The sequence below is a fragment of the Gavia stellata genome, chromosome 16 (genome assembly GCF_030936135.1).
Source record: "Gavia stellata isolate bGavSte3 chromosome 16, bGavSte3.hap2, whole genome shotgun sequence".
In the NCBI taxonomy this organism is placed as follows: domain Eukaryota; kingdom Metazoa; phylum Chordata; class Aves; order Gaviiformes; family Gaviidae; genus Gavia; species Gavia stellata.
Window position 1 is genome coordinate 14,725,253 of NC_082609.1, and position 16,247 is coordinate 14,741,499.

The 16,247-nt window shown below is 38.5% G+C and overlaps 1 protein-coding gene across 1 annotated transcript; it reads left to right on the plus strand.

Annotated features, from left to right (window-relative positions):
- Window positions 1-239: 239 nt before the first annotated feature.
- On the plus strand, window positions 240-14,759 carry HMMR (hyaluronan mediated motility receptor). The gene is made up of 18 exons (XM_059825288.1): window positions 240-285; window positions 1,396-1,494; window positions 2,093-2,169; window positions 3,012-3,092; window positions 3,822-4,010; window positions 4,324-4,410; window positions 4,925-5,025; window positions 6,211-6,285; window positions 7,285-7,463; window positions 8,261-8,409; window positions 8,727-8,941; window positions 9,551-9,667; window positions 10,489-10,647; window positions 12,136-12,288; window positions 12,398-12,497; window positions 12,716-12,892; window positions 13,436-13,598; window positions 14,369-14,759. Exons 1-18 carry the CDS (start codon window positions 240-242, stop codon window positions 14,386-14,388), a joined length of 2,187 nt encoding a protein of 728 aa, XP_059681271.1. The 3' UTR covers window positions 14,389-14,759.
- Window positions 14,760-16,247: the final 1,488 nt, after the last annotated feature.

Here is a 16,247-nt window from a genome sequence, read left to right on the forward strand (position 1 = left end):
GCCCGCCTCCCCACCCGGCCGTGAGCGGCCCGCCCTGCGCATGCGCGCAGCCCTGCTGGGACTTCCCAAGCACCTCACTAGAACGGCGGTGCGCATGCGCCGTGCCAGGGGCGCTGATTGGCTGAGCGAGCCTCGAACGGGAGGAGGCGATTGGCTGCTTGGGGCGCGTGGTGGTGGCCGTTGGTCCCTTTGAATGCTCAGAGGGCCGCGCCGCGCCGCGCGGGGCTCCGTCCGCTGCCATGGCCTTCTCCAGGGCTCCGCTCCGCCGCTTCAACGAGAGCTCCGGTACGTGCGCGGCGGGGGGGGGGGGGGAGGGAGCCCGAGTCCTTCGTAGTAGTGCCTGAGGGAAGGGGGGCGGCCGGCGGTTACCTCAGTGTGTCCCAGTTCTTCTGCCTATGCTGCCCCGTGAGGGGAGTTGCCTGTAACAGTGTGCTGGAGGATCTCGTCTCAGCCCTTCTAGGAGTCTCCTTTTGAGGAAAAAAAATTCCGACTTCAGGTCGAATCCTGGTCGTAGGTAAACGGCTGCTAAATATGTACGAATATATATATGTATATAGTAAATAAAACCGTGACAAACCAGGATTTGCTCGCCTTCTGATACGGTGGTACAAAACTACAGGAGAAAGGTACAGAACCAGTCACACTGAAGTACTGCTACTGAGAGCGTTTTTTAATGTAAAAGTTTCTCACCATGAGTTTTTGGCTGTAGCTGAATATCTCTCTGCTGCTGTCACCTGTTTTCATATTAAATTAAGTTGCGCTCATTTGTAGAAAGCTGAAGCAAGTGGATATTCATTTATTGGGTTTGAGACCACCTGACTGTAATGATAATTGTATGAAGAATTTGTAGGCATGTTGTTTCTGACTGCTGTTTCCCTTAAAGTTGTTTAGTTTCTTACACGAACTTTTATAAAAAAAAGTTTTTAACTTAGTTCTTTAGAGGAGAAGTTTGGCATTCAATAACATCTAAGTAGTGTCTTATAAATGGGAAGAAGATGTCTAAAAAAATCCAATTAAGTTTGCTTTTTATCTTTTAACACTTTAAACTGGCTTTTTCACCAGTTAGCATTAAGATCCTCTAATCATTTGGGTTTTTTCTTTATGGAAGTTAATGCACTGCTATCACTAATAAGATGCCTTACAATATTGTATATGTAAATAACAGTTTCTAAGTTTATTAGTGGTGTAATAAACCAACCCTTTCCCCCACCATGTGTGCTGCATATTTTCTTCATGTCTATGAGGAGGATGAGAACTGAGACTCAGTTCTTGGTTGTTTTGGTTTTTTTTAAAGCTGATTTAATTTAGATCTATTACCAGCCTCAACTCATTGAAGTTGAAAACCCTATCATTTACTTTAATAGTTCTCTGCTGTTCTGAAAATTTCATTTCTAGTATGTACCCCACTGCAAGGATCCTATTATGCTAAATCTTCAGATGCACTGAAAAGTTCTCTGTCCTCTGAATCGTGTCAACGGGTTAGGAAACAGAAGAGTAAGTAGTCCTAACAGTTGTACAGAGCGCAACAGTATAGTATCTTTGAATGCTACAATTGTTAGTGCTTACATGCTGTTACTGCTCTCTTCTTGTTTAGAAATTGTCTTCTGTCGCAGGGGCTCACAGCCTACCTTTCAGCTCTAACTGAATCTTCCAAAAACAGCTTTATATGTGACTTCTGCTAATTAGGGGGACCTCTGGAGATCACATAAATTATTGAACTAGTTCATTAACCTTGTTTTTAGTGATATTTTCAACGGCTTTTCAGATATAAAGCATCCCTCAGTCGAAAACTGACAGCATGGATCAGAAGGCGGGGGGGGGGAACTTGGCAGAAACTGAATTTTCAAAACTGACTGTCATCTGGTGGTCTCTCTTTAAACTCTGTCAAGTGCCCAGATGACTAATACTGAACTGCCCGATTATAATAAGAAAACAGCTGACACTGGGTTGTGAAGTCGATAGTCTAATAATCAGGTGGCATTCTGTCTTTAGTATAAAAAGCCAATTAACCTTGTCTAGTTTAGTTGAATTTCCCTCACCATGTGCATGCACACCTTCTTCCTTCACCATTCTTTTCTACATCCTTCTGCAGGTGAGACAAATCTGAATGGTGAGAAGAATGCACCTACCCCTGTAACTGGAAGGCGACTCACATCTCTTGGATCAACAGTAAGACTCTTCTGTGGTGTCTCTAGCACTGTTAAATTCCAGCTAAAGCTCACTGTGACTACTTAAATCATGTAGCCCCACTATACAATTACTGCTAACCTACCTGAGTAAACTATGAAACACATCATTGTGCCTGTATTCCTTAGTAACTAAGAAGGAAAAATGAAACTGCAGCATCTTTGGGAATCATGTGATGATTACTTGGGACTACAGAGTGGCTTGTTGTCTTTGGTGTTACAATGTTGGGGTTTTTTGCCTCTTGATCACCATGTAATCATGGTGTGGCTGCTTCTTTTTGAGAAGATTGCGTGTTTCTGCTTTCATACGGTGGACAGGGCAGATTAGAAACCTAGTAGTAAAAGAAACAGAGGGGATGATACTGTATACACAGGTTCTCAGTGCAATGTGTGAGGATATGGATTTGAAGATGCATAGGTTAACAAGTTGAAAAACAATAACCCTGGCTTAATAATTTGGTTTACTATACTCATGATGTAGGATGGAATTCTGCAAATAAACCTGTGGTTAAGAGAGTAAAGTGTGTTTTATGGAGTTTAGGGGGTGCCAATGTCTCAAACTTTCTTAATCTCCTGCCTATCACAATGATTATGAGCTGTCCATTCAGAGTAACGCTTATGAGAAAGTACAATGGTAAAACCCATCCTAACCTGATACTTGTCTGCTCTGCCTGTGGGAGAGAGATGTTTGCTTTTCATTTTGTGTGTGTATATCTTTAACAGTGTTGTCTATATGAAGGCATCCACTCATATTTAACTGTGGTGTTAAACTAGTATGCAGCTAGAGATCAGTTTAAATCTTTCTAATAGATCTGTTTTCAAAAGCCAGCTAATGGGACTCTGAAGCCTAAAAAAGATCTCATCCTTATGAAGGAGAAAAAGAAACAGAAGACACTGGAGAAGGAGGTATGAATACATTATGTGAGTGCAATCCTGGAATATGTTTCAAAAATACAACCTGGTAGAATTAGCCTTTTTTGCATACTACAGCATACAAGTAGTTTGCAAACAGCTCTGTGCAGAGCAGAGATTATCAAATGTTATGGTATGTAGAAAACATTGGGTTTGTTAATGGAATTACATTAATTCCTACTGATCATGTATAGCTATGCAGCCAGCATAGCTGCCTGAACCAAGTCCTACGTTTTCTACCCCAAAAAGGTTCTGTTTCATTTAACAACTGTTTGCTGAGATTTTTTGCTTAGTAATTGACATAATTTTAAAGTTTAAGAGGCAGCTAGCTTTTCCTTATCAGGACACTTCTGTGTACTAAGGTGTGCCTCATGTCTTAAATGTCACATTCTGTCTTTCTATGCCACAGCCAAAGGGGAGAGTTGGCTTCTGTTGCAAGTTGAAGCTAAGGCTGTTTTAACTTTAACATATTGTACTGGCTCAGTAGCATAAAATAAGTCGGATGAAGTGCTAGGACTGCAAACACTGTGTGTAACAATAGAGAATTGTGGTGATTCTATTACCTCTTTTCCTGTGAATGACAGAGTTGAAGATATATATTCTGAATGGAAGTTAATGCAGTTTGGATACTTAGCCTCTCCAAGAAAACCACAGGCACAAACTAATGATGTTACTTAAGAAGAATAATAGTAGGTAATAAAGAAAATAACTCTTTTGTTTTAGATTCGTGCACTAGTGAGAGAGCGTGGAGAGCAGGATAAAAAACTTCAGGCTCTGGATGAGGATTTTGTTAAGATTGAAGCAAAACTGAGTGCGGCAGTTCAGGAGAAAACATCTCTTTTGGCAAATGTTGCATGCCTGAAAAAACAGCTTCTGGAACTAACAAGAACCAATGAACTACTAAAGTCAAAGGTATTCAGACAAATAAGCGCATATTTGCTTTGACTTTGCTGCTGTTAAGCTCCCTGGGCAAGAGGAAACTTTAGTTGCTGATAAGCATCTGTTTTCATGTTCTCTGTGCCCCTACACCGGCAGAGGGATGGAGCATGTCTGGTTTGGGATTTTGTGCGCTTCTGTCTAAAGACAAGAGTGGGACCTGCTAACATCTGTCTCAAGGATGGGTAGAGATCAGTGTTGTAGGTGGGAGGGGGACTCTTAAAAGCTTGTAAAGGGTAATTCATATGAAGGAGTTAAGCTTAGTGGTTTTATATTCTTCTCTAAAAAGCTGTCTGAAGATGGCGTGCAGAAGAAAATGAGCAGCCTATGCATGGAGTTAATGAAGCTCAGAAACAAGAGGGATGCTAAGGAAAAGGTATGACCATTTGCACTGTACAGGATAGTAATTCTGAGCTGTTCAGGAACAGACAATGGAGGGCTTACAACAGAACTGCAGATCATGTTTTGTTTCTGTCCTCAACTCCGTAGTTTCTTCTACTTTCTGTAGAATGAAAATAGAGAAAGAAAGATCAAACAACAAATGTTTTTGATTTTGCTGTTGATGTGCAGATTAAATCTGAGTTCAAGTAAGGAAGCCTAGAAATAGCTCTGTTACAATATCAATCTGTTGGTCAGAATATTAATTTATTTGGAAACCAGTGGTCCTAAGTGTAGTTTGAAGCTCTTATATGTTTGCATTTTTTTGGGGGTGGTGGCTGTTGTTTTAACAAATGGCTAATATCTTTACAGAGGGATACTTTGAATCACATTTAGCGTAGTAGCAAGTGCGATCATTTTACCACTTTACCACAGTTTACCACTGTCTCTTAGACAATAGATTTTTTTTTACTAAATCTCATTTTTGTGGTAATATTTGTCTTTTCTTTAAGACTGCACTCGCAAAGCAGGAAGACATGGAAATGAAGCTGCAAGAAGTGCAAAGGAATCTAGAGCATTCAAAAGGAAAAGTAGCGCAGTTAGAAGAAAAACTGTAAGTCGTAATGAAGGGAATTGACTTAAATGACATATCATAGAGCTTACAGAGAGCACGTAGTTTAGGGAAAATACAGGTCATCTCCCTGCTGAGAAGGAACAGAAATTATTAGTATTTATGACATGGAATAAATTTGACTGAATGAAGTTTTAGGGATTGCTGTATTCTTATAAAAGGAACATACAAAGTGTTGTTCCTCTAGTGTATCTAACCTTTTTCCAAAAGACAAACCATATCAACTCAACCCTTTCTCTTGCAGTGTGGTATGGGTGGAGTTTTCTTGGCTATGGCGTGGGGAGGGAAGACATGGATCTTGAGAAAAGAATTGTCATTCATCTTGGAGCAAGACATTCATGTAGATTGGAGACTTCAGTGTCTGGCCCTTTAGCCTAGTAAGTTAGGAATAAGCAAGAATGAAAAAGCATTGGATCAGGAGTTGAGATCCTAATTCAGCAGCCAGACGTTTTACACAGATTCGATAAACACGTGTGCGTTCTCCAGCCAAGTGTATTGAAGAGCCATTGTGGTGCCTTCAAAGTTGCTTCATAGTAGCCATGTTCTCTAAAGAAAGGCAACTGCAAACTGTCTTGGATGAAGCAGCTGTATGTAAGAAGAAAGAGTTCCAAATCAACACTTTCTATTCTGCCCAAATAACGCTGTTGGCTGTACAGGAACAGTGTGTTAACATACAGGCTATTTCTGAGGATGAACTTAGAATGTCTATTTAATCTCAATTTTGCATGATTGGCACTGCAGCATCCTTTTTTTGCTTTCTGCTTTTACTTAACATGCAAGTGCTCAAGTGTGAGGAGAATTTTTATATTTATATTAGAGTTAAAATAGACAAAGCTAATAATGCAGGTAGTGCAATTCACAAAGGGAGGAAATGATAACTTGTCTAGCTAATGCAGCTGTTCTAGCATACTTGCTTGTGGCAGACTATGGCTCAGTATCTTTACTACAAATGAGAAGACCATATGGAACAAGTATCACAAGAGCGTAGAATCACTTCTTAGAGCCAATACCCATTTGTCAGCTAAACTGAATTATGAGAAGTATGTATTACTACTACTAAGTCATCATTCAATGGTTTATTTCTGCTTGCTTACCTGAAAACAAATAGCTTACAAGTAGCTCTGAATTTGTTTAAATACATCCATCACGAAGACTTCCTGGTTTTAGGTCTGCTACTGAAAGAGAAAAAGTTGAAGAAAAGTCTGACACTGAGAAACTCCTGGAATATATCACAGAGCTCAGGTAACACCACATTGTTCTTGAGTTAAATTGGGTAAGTTTAAAGGCATTAAAACTAAGCCTCGTTTACAACTGAAGTAGAACCTTGGCAACAATTCTGTTTAACGGTATTAAAATAGAGGGGGGAAGAGAAATCACACATTTTTCCACACAATGGAAAGGAGTTGTAAGATGTTATTTTAATTATCTTTCTAAATGTCACTGCTTTTCTGGGCTAAGCAATACTATGGAAGAGTTTTGTATCAGGGTCCTGAAATCTTGTTTTTAGCCTGAGTTATTTGTACATAAATCAAGCTAAATCCTTTTTCTCTAAGGTACTGGCAGTCATCTCTTTCAGCCCTCACTTGTAAAACAATGTACAGCAGGGCAAAAAAACCCTCAATGCTGGCTTCCTCTGAACTTCAATACTCCAATTTGCATTTAAAAGTTGTGATGAATTATGTATGTATGACCATCAGTCTGATTCTAAAAATTACTAACCCAGTGCTTTGTAACCAACTGAACCTCTAACCAGTCTTGACAGTAATGTGTCCCTAGCTCAGAACATGGTGAAAATACAAAAGTATTTAAACTTAACTAGTTCAGTCTTGGCCCCCCCCCCCCCCCCCCATCAATTTACTCATTAAGAGATTCCTCATTAATTGGCTATATATCTTAAGATTCTGCTTATTCTTGGAAAATTTGGTATATTAATGTGTATGCTTTTCTGTCAAAACTCAACTTTGTAAAAAAACTGATGTGACTATTTCTGTTTTAATCAAAACTTTATATTTCATTTGTGTGATTGTATAGGTTTATTTTAAAACAAAACATCAGTGTTGAAATAAATTGCTTTGAATTTCAATTAACTTGTCTTAATATGCAAAAACCTTTGCCTGGTAAAGTAGGTGAAGGCAGTTTTCCTATTGGAAACCAACAGTCATAAGCATTTTTCCTTTGTGCTGAAGTGTAAGCTTACAAACTAAATTTTGTGGTAACAAATACCTTAATTTTCTTCTACAGTAGTGTTGCAGAAACAGTTGAGAAATATAAACTAGATGTTGCCCAGATGGAGGAGATGCTGATAAAGAAAGACCAAGATATTGGGATCCTGAGGGATACCCTTAAAAATAAAGAGGAAGAATCATTTAAACTGATAAAAGAACTTAATGAAAGGTGTCAATTGCTTCAACAAGAAAAAGGTAATTGTTGGTGCTTGTACGCTGTTCACATATGTGGGATCACTGGCATGTCTTAAAGCATCACAAATAGGTTTACTCCAAAATGTCAATTTAGACTGGTTTGTTCCAAGTTAAGTCATGTTTCTGAGTTCCAGCTGAGAACAACTAGGCATATATCTAACAATATGGAAACTACCTTGAATCTGATAGCTATTAAATTTGTATTTCCATGAAGAGTTGCTAAGGTAGATAGTATAGAAATGAAAATTGTTTATATAGTAGGAATGGCTTTAGTTGGAAAGCTGAACAAAATGACTTGTTCCTTACTCTCCACTGAGAAGCTGTATGATATTGTCTCAATCCAGTGTTAGCAGCTTGTGCACAAGTTCAATGATGTATTGGGAACGTGTCTAGGAATCCTTCTTCACCTCTTTCCCCACCTCTCCCGCAAAACCAGCAACTCTGCAGCCTGAGACTGGTGCTCAGTTCTCTGTGGACCAGTGGGCTTGTATGTGCTAGTATTATGTGGAAGAAGCTTTGGGGAAATAATTTAGTTGTTTTTCCCCAGCCATACTGCTGTTTGGATGAAGGCTAACTGCTTGATCCAAAGGTTCCTGCTGTTAAAATTATTTTTGAAGTGGTGTACTTCCAGCCAATTTGAGGCATTTCCAGATGGGTTAAAGATGTGGCTTGGGGTTTTGGTGTTTTTTTTTTTTCCTCCTTGCCTAACTTTAAAGCTAGATTGGAAATACTATGAAGAATAGATGTTTGAAGATAGAGAAGGGAATTTGTGTTACATTGACAATTCCTCTATGCAGAGAAAGAGTTGTCTGACAGCAGAGGAAAATTCCTCAGTATGAATGCTGAAATAGAAGACCTGAAAAAAAAATTCTGCTTAGAAGAACAAGAACACCAAAAACTGCTTCAGAAACATGAGGAGATGGTCTCTCAGCTGCAGCAAGAGAAGGTAAATACAGACTATAAAATAGTCTAAAAATAGACTCTAAACCCAGTGACTGGCACTAAAGGTTCTGATTGTGGTTACACATGAAGATTGCTGTATTATTAATGGTCTAATCTGCGGAATGTACAAGTGGGTGCTCGCCAACAGAAACTCTGTGTAGTCCAATATCTCTAAGAATCATAGGTGGTATGATGGGTGTTTTTGATTTTCCTATAGATTTGACCTTATTCTTGTGCTTTAAAGACTAATTTGCCATGTTCAAACTTTAATATCTAGAAAAGTAGTGGTGGTTTTAAAATCTATGATACTCTGGCATGCAGGAATCATCTGCATCAATGCACCAGAAGTTATTAGAGTTCCAAGATGAGGTAACAAGTGAGAGACATCTTCTTGAAGAAGAGCTGAATGATACAATGAATGAGCTGAATAAATTACATGCTAAGGAGAAGAAAGCTGAAAAGTTGGTGAAGCGGCTGGAACAAGAAATCAAATCTCAAGCTCTTGAACTTGCAGAGATGGAAGTAAAGTTGAAAGGGTTTGTGAAACAAACTTTCTGATTCTAAAGCTTTGAAAGGAGAAATGTTAAATCAGTAACATAAACAAAGCTTCTGAGCCTAATTCACGTTTTAGAGACCTGAACAGATATAAATTTATTTCTTGCTGGTTGTTGATTATTAATGGTGATTAGACCTAATCAAGCTGAGTGACTTGAATCAGTTTTATAGTGTCTTAAAACTGTTTAATTAGCATGCTGGGGCTTGCTTGAAATGCCAGTATTGTAGTAATATGATGTTGCTGTGAAGTGTAAGCTACATGTATGTTGTACTGGATGTTTCTGCCCTGGAGAGGGCAATGACTAGGAAAGATTGTCAAGCATGTTGTTTCTTCCTTTCACGTATTGGAAGTTTACTATTAGGTGTTCAATCTATTCCATAGCTATCTTGGAAAATAAGGAGAGGGGGAAATGCCTAGTTAAATCTGCTATGAAGATTGTGCTTTAATACATGAGCAGTTGTGGCAGAGAAGTTACTGGTTTGTCACAATTTATTGCTGCCACTGCAAGCCTTCTGTAACTGGTAACAGCATTTGGTAATGTGTTCAGACATACTTCTCTCCAGCATGAAATGCTGAATCTTTATTTCAGGAAGAATGCTGAGTTGGAGCAAATCAATGAAATGCACAGCAATGCTGTTTTGCAAATCCAAGAAGAGCATAGCAATACATTGCGTAAACTTGGAAAGACCATTGCTGAGTTTGAAAGGTATTTAAGTTTCATTAAGACCTAGGACGGGGATTGTTTCTAAGATTACAATAAAATATGCTGTTTATTCATGTGCCTTTGTAGTTAACGCTGTATACGAGCGTTGGTACAGTATTAGAGCAGAGGATTTTGTGATCGAGTATTTGATGGCATTAAGATATTAATTTATTTCTTTTGAGTACTAGTCAAGTGTAATGACATACTCGGCATCTAGTTCAGGAAACTGGATGTTTCTTCTTCCAAAGTGTAACCAGTTAGAATATTAAAGTGCTCTTGAATCTCAACGAGAGTTGTAACTAATGATGGTGTTCTTTTTGCACTAAAATCTCTTGCAAAAAGACTTCTTGTTTAGGCTCAAAACTTGCACTGAATCAAGATTACTTGCCTTCAGTTCTTGCAGATCTTTCCTCTTAAAATAATTCAGGTTGTTGAAGTTTTTAAAAAGTGATACTGTTATTGTGAATATGCAAAGCACCCATGAAGGATCCAGTGGGATATTTGCCAACGCAAGCTGCACATAGCAGGTCTTTTGGTGTTAAGAATAAGCTTCAGATATACTAGGTCTTTTGCATTTTAAAGTATCTACCAAAATGTGACAATATCTGTATCGTAGAACTTGTCGCAGTGTTACTGCTTATGGCTTTATGGAAATGTTTTTTTAACTTTGGATTTATCACTGCCAGAACACTGCCCTATCTCCAGATTAGAAAATCTCTTATACTTGTTAGTGTGAGCTTGTACTGCTCTTGTAAGGCCCGAACACGTCAATCTGTGTTTTGTCTAAAGTAACAAGATTTTTCTTACTTGCATTGGAATACCAGCTACAAGAAGACAACAGCTGAAGAAATATGCAGTCTTAAACTGGAGAACACCTCTCTGCAAGAAGAAGTTGCCAACCTAAAGAAAATAGGCCAAGATAATCTACAGCTGCTTCAGGAAGCAGAATACACTAAAAACAAAGCAAAAGAAGAATGTGCAAGGTACTAGAGAGACAAACTTTTCCTTAAGCTAAAGAATGCCAACTAAGGCTTGCTTTCTTAACTAAAACTTAACACGGTGCTCTACCAAACAAAATCAGTATTTGGTGTAAGCTTAAGTTTCTTCCTTTTCCCAGTGCAGAGGGTTGAAAATATTGACAGACAAAATTAATGACGTTTATATGCATTAGAAAACTGGTCTGTTCAATCAATTGCTTTGACTTTTTCCTTTATGTGGAACTTCAGTGAAGTATTATCCTTTTCCTATATGTTGGAATATTGTCTTTATCAGAAACATCAGTTACAGTGACTGTTCAACAAATAAGATCCACAGAGGCAGACAAGCAAATACTTAATGCAGAGCTCACCCTTTGCCACTCTGAATTATGTGTCACCTCAAATTCTGCTCACAAGCAGATGCCTATTAACCATCCATGAATTACCACACTGCAGTGAGGTAAACAAAGGTCCTTTGCTGTGGGCAAGTAACTGACTATTTGAGGAAGTGGGGGAGTTGGATCTTAAAAGATCCCAGTGTACAATCACTTGTGTTAGGCAACTGTGGTATCTGCCTGTACATGAGTTGCATTATGGAACATAGTGCGTATGTGCTGGAAGATTTCTTTCCCCACTTCTTTTAATGTAGCTTCTAGCTTGCTTCTGAAGTTGAAGCTGGATTTAAGTCAACAGCTATGCTCTGATCTTTTTAACTGTTGCATGTAGATAAATGATGTACTCAATTGCATTAGACTGCTGTTTCGGCCAAACTGAATTGGGCATTTCTGATCTTCCTAACTCTCTTTGATTTATAAAATTACTCTGTAAAGTTTTCTAATGCTTCTGCTGTCTTGTTCAGTATATTAAGATTGTCCAAAGGACAATTACAGCTTACCCCAGTTTATTTAAAACACCTGTGCTGCTGAAGATGTTGCCTTTTCTTTCTTCCCCACCTGCTTAATATTGCCTCCTGTTTCCATTAGAGCTGGTAAAAGAAAAATAGCTGAAGAGTTATTTCTTGTTTGATTTGCTGGTTGAGTGTGGCAGGGAAGGGATCCTTAGTCTCCACTGAAGTGGTCTAGCAAACAGCTGAGGTTGGAGAGGGATGGCAATGCTTCAGGTATAGAGTTTTTGAACTCTTAAATACATCCACACTAAACAATCTTGACTAGTTTCTGCTTGAGCAAACCTCTACATGTAAAGTCTGACTACTAAAGTGTCTTCCACTAAAAGCTGCTGGCATTAAACAGTCATAAATGAGAAACTTATGATCTTTCCTTGCTTCAAAAGCACTGCTTGCTTCCTCATAGAAGTTAAAAACATTGTACTTGAACTTGATTGCTTTCTGTATTGTTGTTGTTCTCTTGTAGTACTGTTTGTACAAACCTTTATTTCAGTTCTACTAACAGCTTTTCAATCATGCTTACTTGTGTTTTCAAATTTAGAATAGTGTAAAAAAAAAAAAAAATCAAGGGTGTATGATATTTTTCTCAGGATGCTTTTAGAAGTCCAGACAAAGCTTGCACTAAAAGAAGCAGAAACAGAGAGAACAAAAGACTCTTGCCTTGCACAAATGGCTAAACTTCAGGAAGAACTGGAAGAGCAAACTGAAGACCTGAAAAGAAAACTCGAAGTGGAAAGATCAAGGTGACTTTTCTCAAACTAAACGTGCATATTACAGCACACCAAGTTTTAGTGTGTATAAGTGCTGAGAGCTAACAATGACCATAATGAAACTCTACTTCTTGCTTTTTAGGAAAACCATAAACGAAGATGTGACCTCTAGCTTAAAAGAAGAGATAAAGACCTGGCGTAATCTATATGAAGATTTACATAACAAAACTAAGCCTTTTCAGGTATGTTGTGAAGTAGATGTTTATTAGTATCTGTTGACTTAAGACTTATGCAGTTGATTCAAGTTCTACTCTTGAGAAGTAAACATGCTATTTCCCATTTGAAGGCATTTATCCTGCAACGGTTTCCTAAATTACTATCACTTCAGCCAGCTATTCCCCTACCCAAACCAGGGAATGTTTAATTTAAAGATTTCTAAAAGATTCAATATGTATTTCAGCAACAACTAGATGCATTTGAAGCAGAGAAGAATGCACTCTTAAATGAGCATGGTGCAGCCCAGGAAGAACTGAATAAACTAAGTGATGCATATGCTAAACTTCTTGGCCACCAGAACCAGAAGCAAAAAATCAAGCATGTTATGAAGTTGAAGGAAGAGAATACCCACCTGAAGCAGGTTTGTGAAATGAAAAGTTAGAAAATTGCAAGTTATTCATTTGCTTGATTCCTTTGTTGCTTTAAATATTTATAGACTAATCCTGCAAACTGCTTGCTTTCTATGGTTCTTGAATTGCCTGCAAGAACTAGATTAGAACAAACCACTGGCCTCTAGAAACAGCAAGAGAGAATCTATTTTAGTTTTCGCTGAATATATGATATACAGAGGTATCACCAGTGCAAATAACTACCCCTACTCCTAGCTTGATTGTTTTTTTTCTTACCTCTTTTGGAGGTTCTAGACTTAGTAAACTATCTGCTGAAAGCAGCACCTGAAAGTTTCAGGGTACCATACTGCTTAATGGTGTTATACAGGAAATACACAGTGGTGCTCATTTCTCTATACCTGTATGTTTGGTTTTGGTTTGGTTTTTTTAATGCCACCAATAATAGTGTATGTATGTTTCTGTTTAGCATTACTCAAAAGGGTCTTTTCAGTAAATGATGAAGCAGGCTTTCCCCCTGTTCTTAATTTAACTTCCATGTATTATGTTTTCTTCAGGATGTCTCAAAACTGCGTGCATGGCTAGCAAAAGAAAAACAAACCAACAGAGATCTTCAGGAGCAACTATGTACAATTCAGGGCATTAGGCGTTTTGATCCTTCCAAAGCTTTCCAGCATGATAGCAAGGAAAACATTCCTCCAAAAACTCCTCTTAAAGAAGGTAAGCTTAAATACTGATGTAACCATGTCCTTGTACCTCTTAAACTCAACCAAAGAAGGTGTCACAGTCTTGCAGAGTCTGCTGCGTTTGGGGAAGGAAGGAGAATGGCATCTCTTGTGTGTTTCACAGCAGATGTTGGGAGGCTGCATTGATGGGGCACTTCCAGTGCACTGTTTGCTATTGCGCTTTCCAGCCCCTGACCTGAGCAGGTGGTATGTCAGGTCAGACAACAGAAAGAGTGTTTGATGGGGGTAAGAGGAAGGAGTGGGTTACAGGGAATCAGCTGGTTTGCATGATCTTGCAAATGTGAGGGGGTTTTTGCTACTGTGTATCACCCACAATTTTCCTTCTGTCACACAGCTTACAAGTTACAGCTAATGAGGCAATTGGCAGTGTCTCCTGTGTGGCTGGTAGGGTAAAAGTGGCTCAGCCAGAGATTTGAGCCCTGGTTCTTTAGCTGTTGCCTGGCATGGCCTTATCCTGCTGTAGGTATAAATGTAAGATGCAAAAGGCCTGTGGATGAATGTGGAGTGGAGCAAAAGATGGCAAGAGCACAGAGTTGCACGGAGGGAACCAGTGTAGGAGAGAGCATGGGAGGGTATAGATCTCAATCAGACCTTCATTGTACAGTATAGTCCAGGGTCTAAAATTCTGGCTTGCCTGTTTTGTGGAGTGTAGTGCCTTCCTCTCCTATAGCAGACAAATAGTTACTCAATGTGGTGGGAGCAATAGTGGAAAAACACAAACTTAGTAATGTTTTTCCATTGCAGGTAATAAAAACAAAATGTAATCTCTTCTTGGTATTATGAAAAATATCATAAGTCGCCAATAAATTCATGTACTACAGAAGACTTCAGCAGACTACTTGTTCAAGGTGAAGTTGGATGCTGTATATAATAATACAAATTAGTAGGAGTACTAGACAAATGGTCTAAAATGATAATTTGTAGAAAAACTATGCTCGATCATACTCTTAGTGAGAAGCCATAGGTGACTGTATGTTCCAGATGCCTGGTACCATCATTGTGCTCTTGAACTCCAAAAAATGTTCACTGTTTCACCTTTACTTGTATGCTGAAGCTGCTTAGTTTGTTTTTGACAGAGCAGCTTAAGTTCAGAAAAGGTGAATAAGCACTGGAGAATAAGGATGGCAAATTATCTGATTTCATGAAAGATGTTTTTTTGCATCTATCTCATGTTTACAATTTTATGTTAAATTACTTCTGCTTTTTATGTTTTTTTAATACCAATGGCAGGAATGCTGCCAAGAGACCCTTTTTCCTCTGTGGCCTACATAATATATAACCAATGTAGAAAATTGGACTGTACAGTTAGTTTTGATATTCTCAATGGGATCTATATTCAGGACATGCTATTTTAAATCCAGGGGCTCGATATTGCAGCTGTTGATCTTCTGATGACGATTTTCAGGTCAAACACAAACCGACTGCATTTACCTACATGTTTGCATACGGTGGCTAAGATGAGGGTCTTGAGAGAAATGTCTATTTTATGAATGCTGTGCTTACTGGATGCTTAAATTGTCATAATATCTTTTTAGGTGGCTGTTGTAATTGATCAGTGCTATATGAAGGGGAATAACAACAGAACTTGTCTTTATTGGGTGGGAGGATATCCGCTCTACGTGCATGCACTGTACAGACTTGAATTTTGGCAAGGTGGAAAGAATCTGTTTAACTGCATCTAAAATTAAGAATGTTTTAGCAAATAAAAGTTTTAAATGAAATAATTTGTCTATTTCTCTCACAAACCAGGGATAAAAACCAAAATAAAACTATATAGTGTAATTGACGTAGTGTTCTCTGTTCTAGTCTTAAGTCTTCATACCAAAGCCCAATGTCAGTCTTGCCTCAAAGACTGTATTCTCTAGTCTAACAGAAGAAATTATTTAAGCTGAACTGTACAATACATACAACCTGCAATTCCCTTATCCCTTTCATTTCCTTTGAATTTCTCTTAAGTTCCAGTATATACTTTTGTATTGAGTGGAACATGGAACTCTGTGTTCTTGCTATTGCATCTACTAATATCCTGCATACGGGTGCTGCAGAAAGACAGTGCACTAAGCTTAGCACGTTGAATATATTGCCATTTATACCAACATTACAAGCTACAGAGAACTGATAATACATAGGAAATGAGATACCAAAAATGCATATTAAGTCCAAGGAAAGAAATTGCTATGTCTTCTCTGTTAATGTCATCTTTGTGTATTTGCTGGATTACTTGAACTTCTGAAGATGGAGGATGAGGATTAATTTCAGGTGTTTGAATTGAGAAATACTTAGTGTTCATTTAGCAGTTTGCCTGAAGTGTTGAGAGGTGTATTTTAGTAACGAAGTTGCTGAAAGAATTTAATACTGGAGTTATCTCTCCTTGTGGAGAAAAAGATGAAAGTTTTCTTGTAAAAGAAAATTGTAAATGAACGTGTGTTAGTCTGGTTCGTTTAATGGGAACATGGTCTTGCTAGAAATCTTGACGTTACACAGCCTGTATGTTCACTAGTCGGTGGATGCGAAATGAGTGGTTGGTTAAGCCAAACTCCATCTAGTGAGCAGCAGGGGAAAGAGCAGTGGGGGGGGCGGGGAGGGGGAAATGTGTAAACTGAAAATGGAGGAACATGGAGTA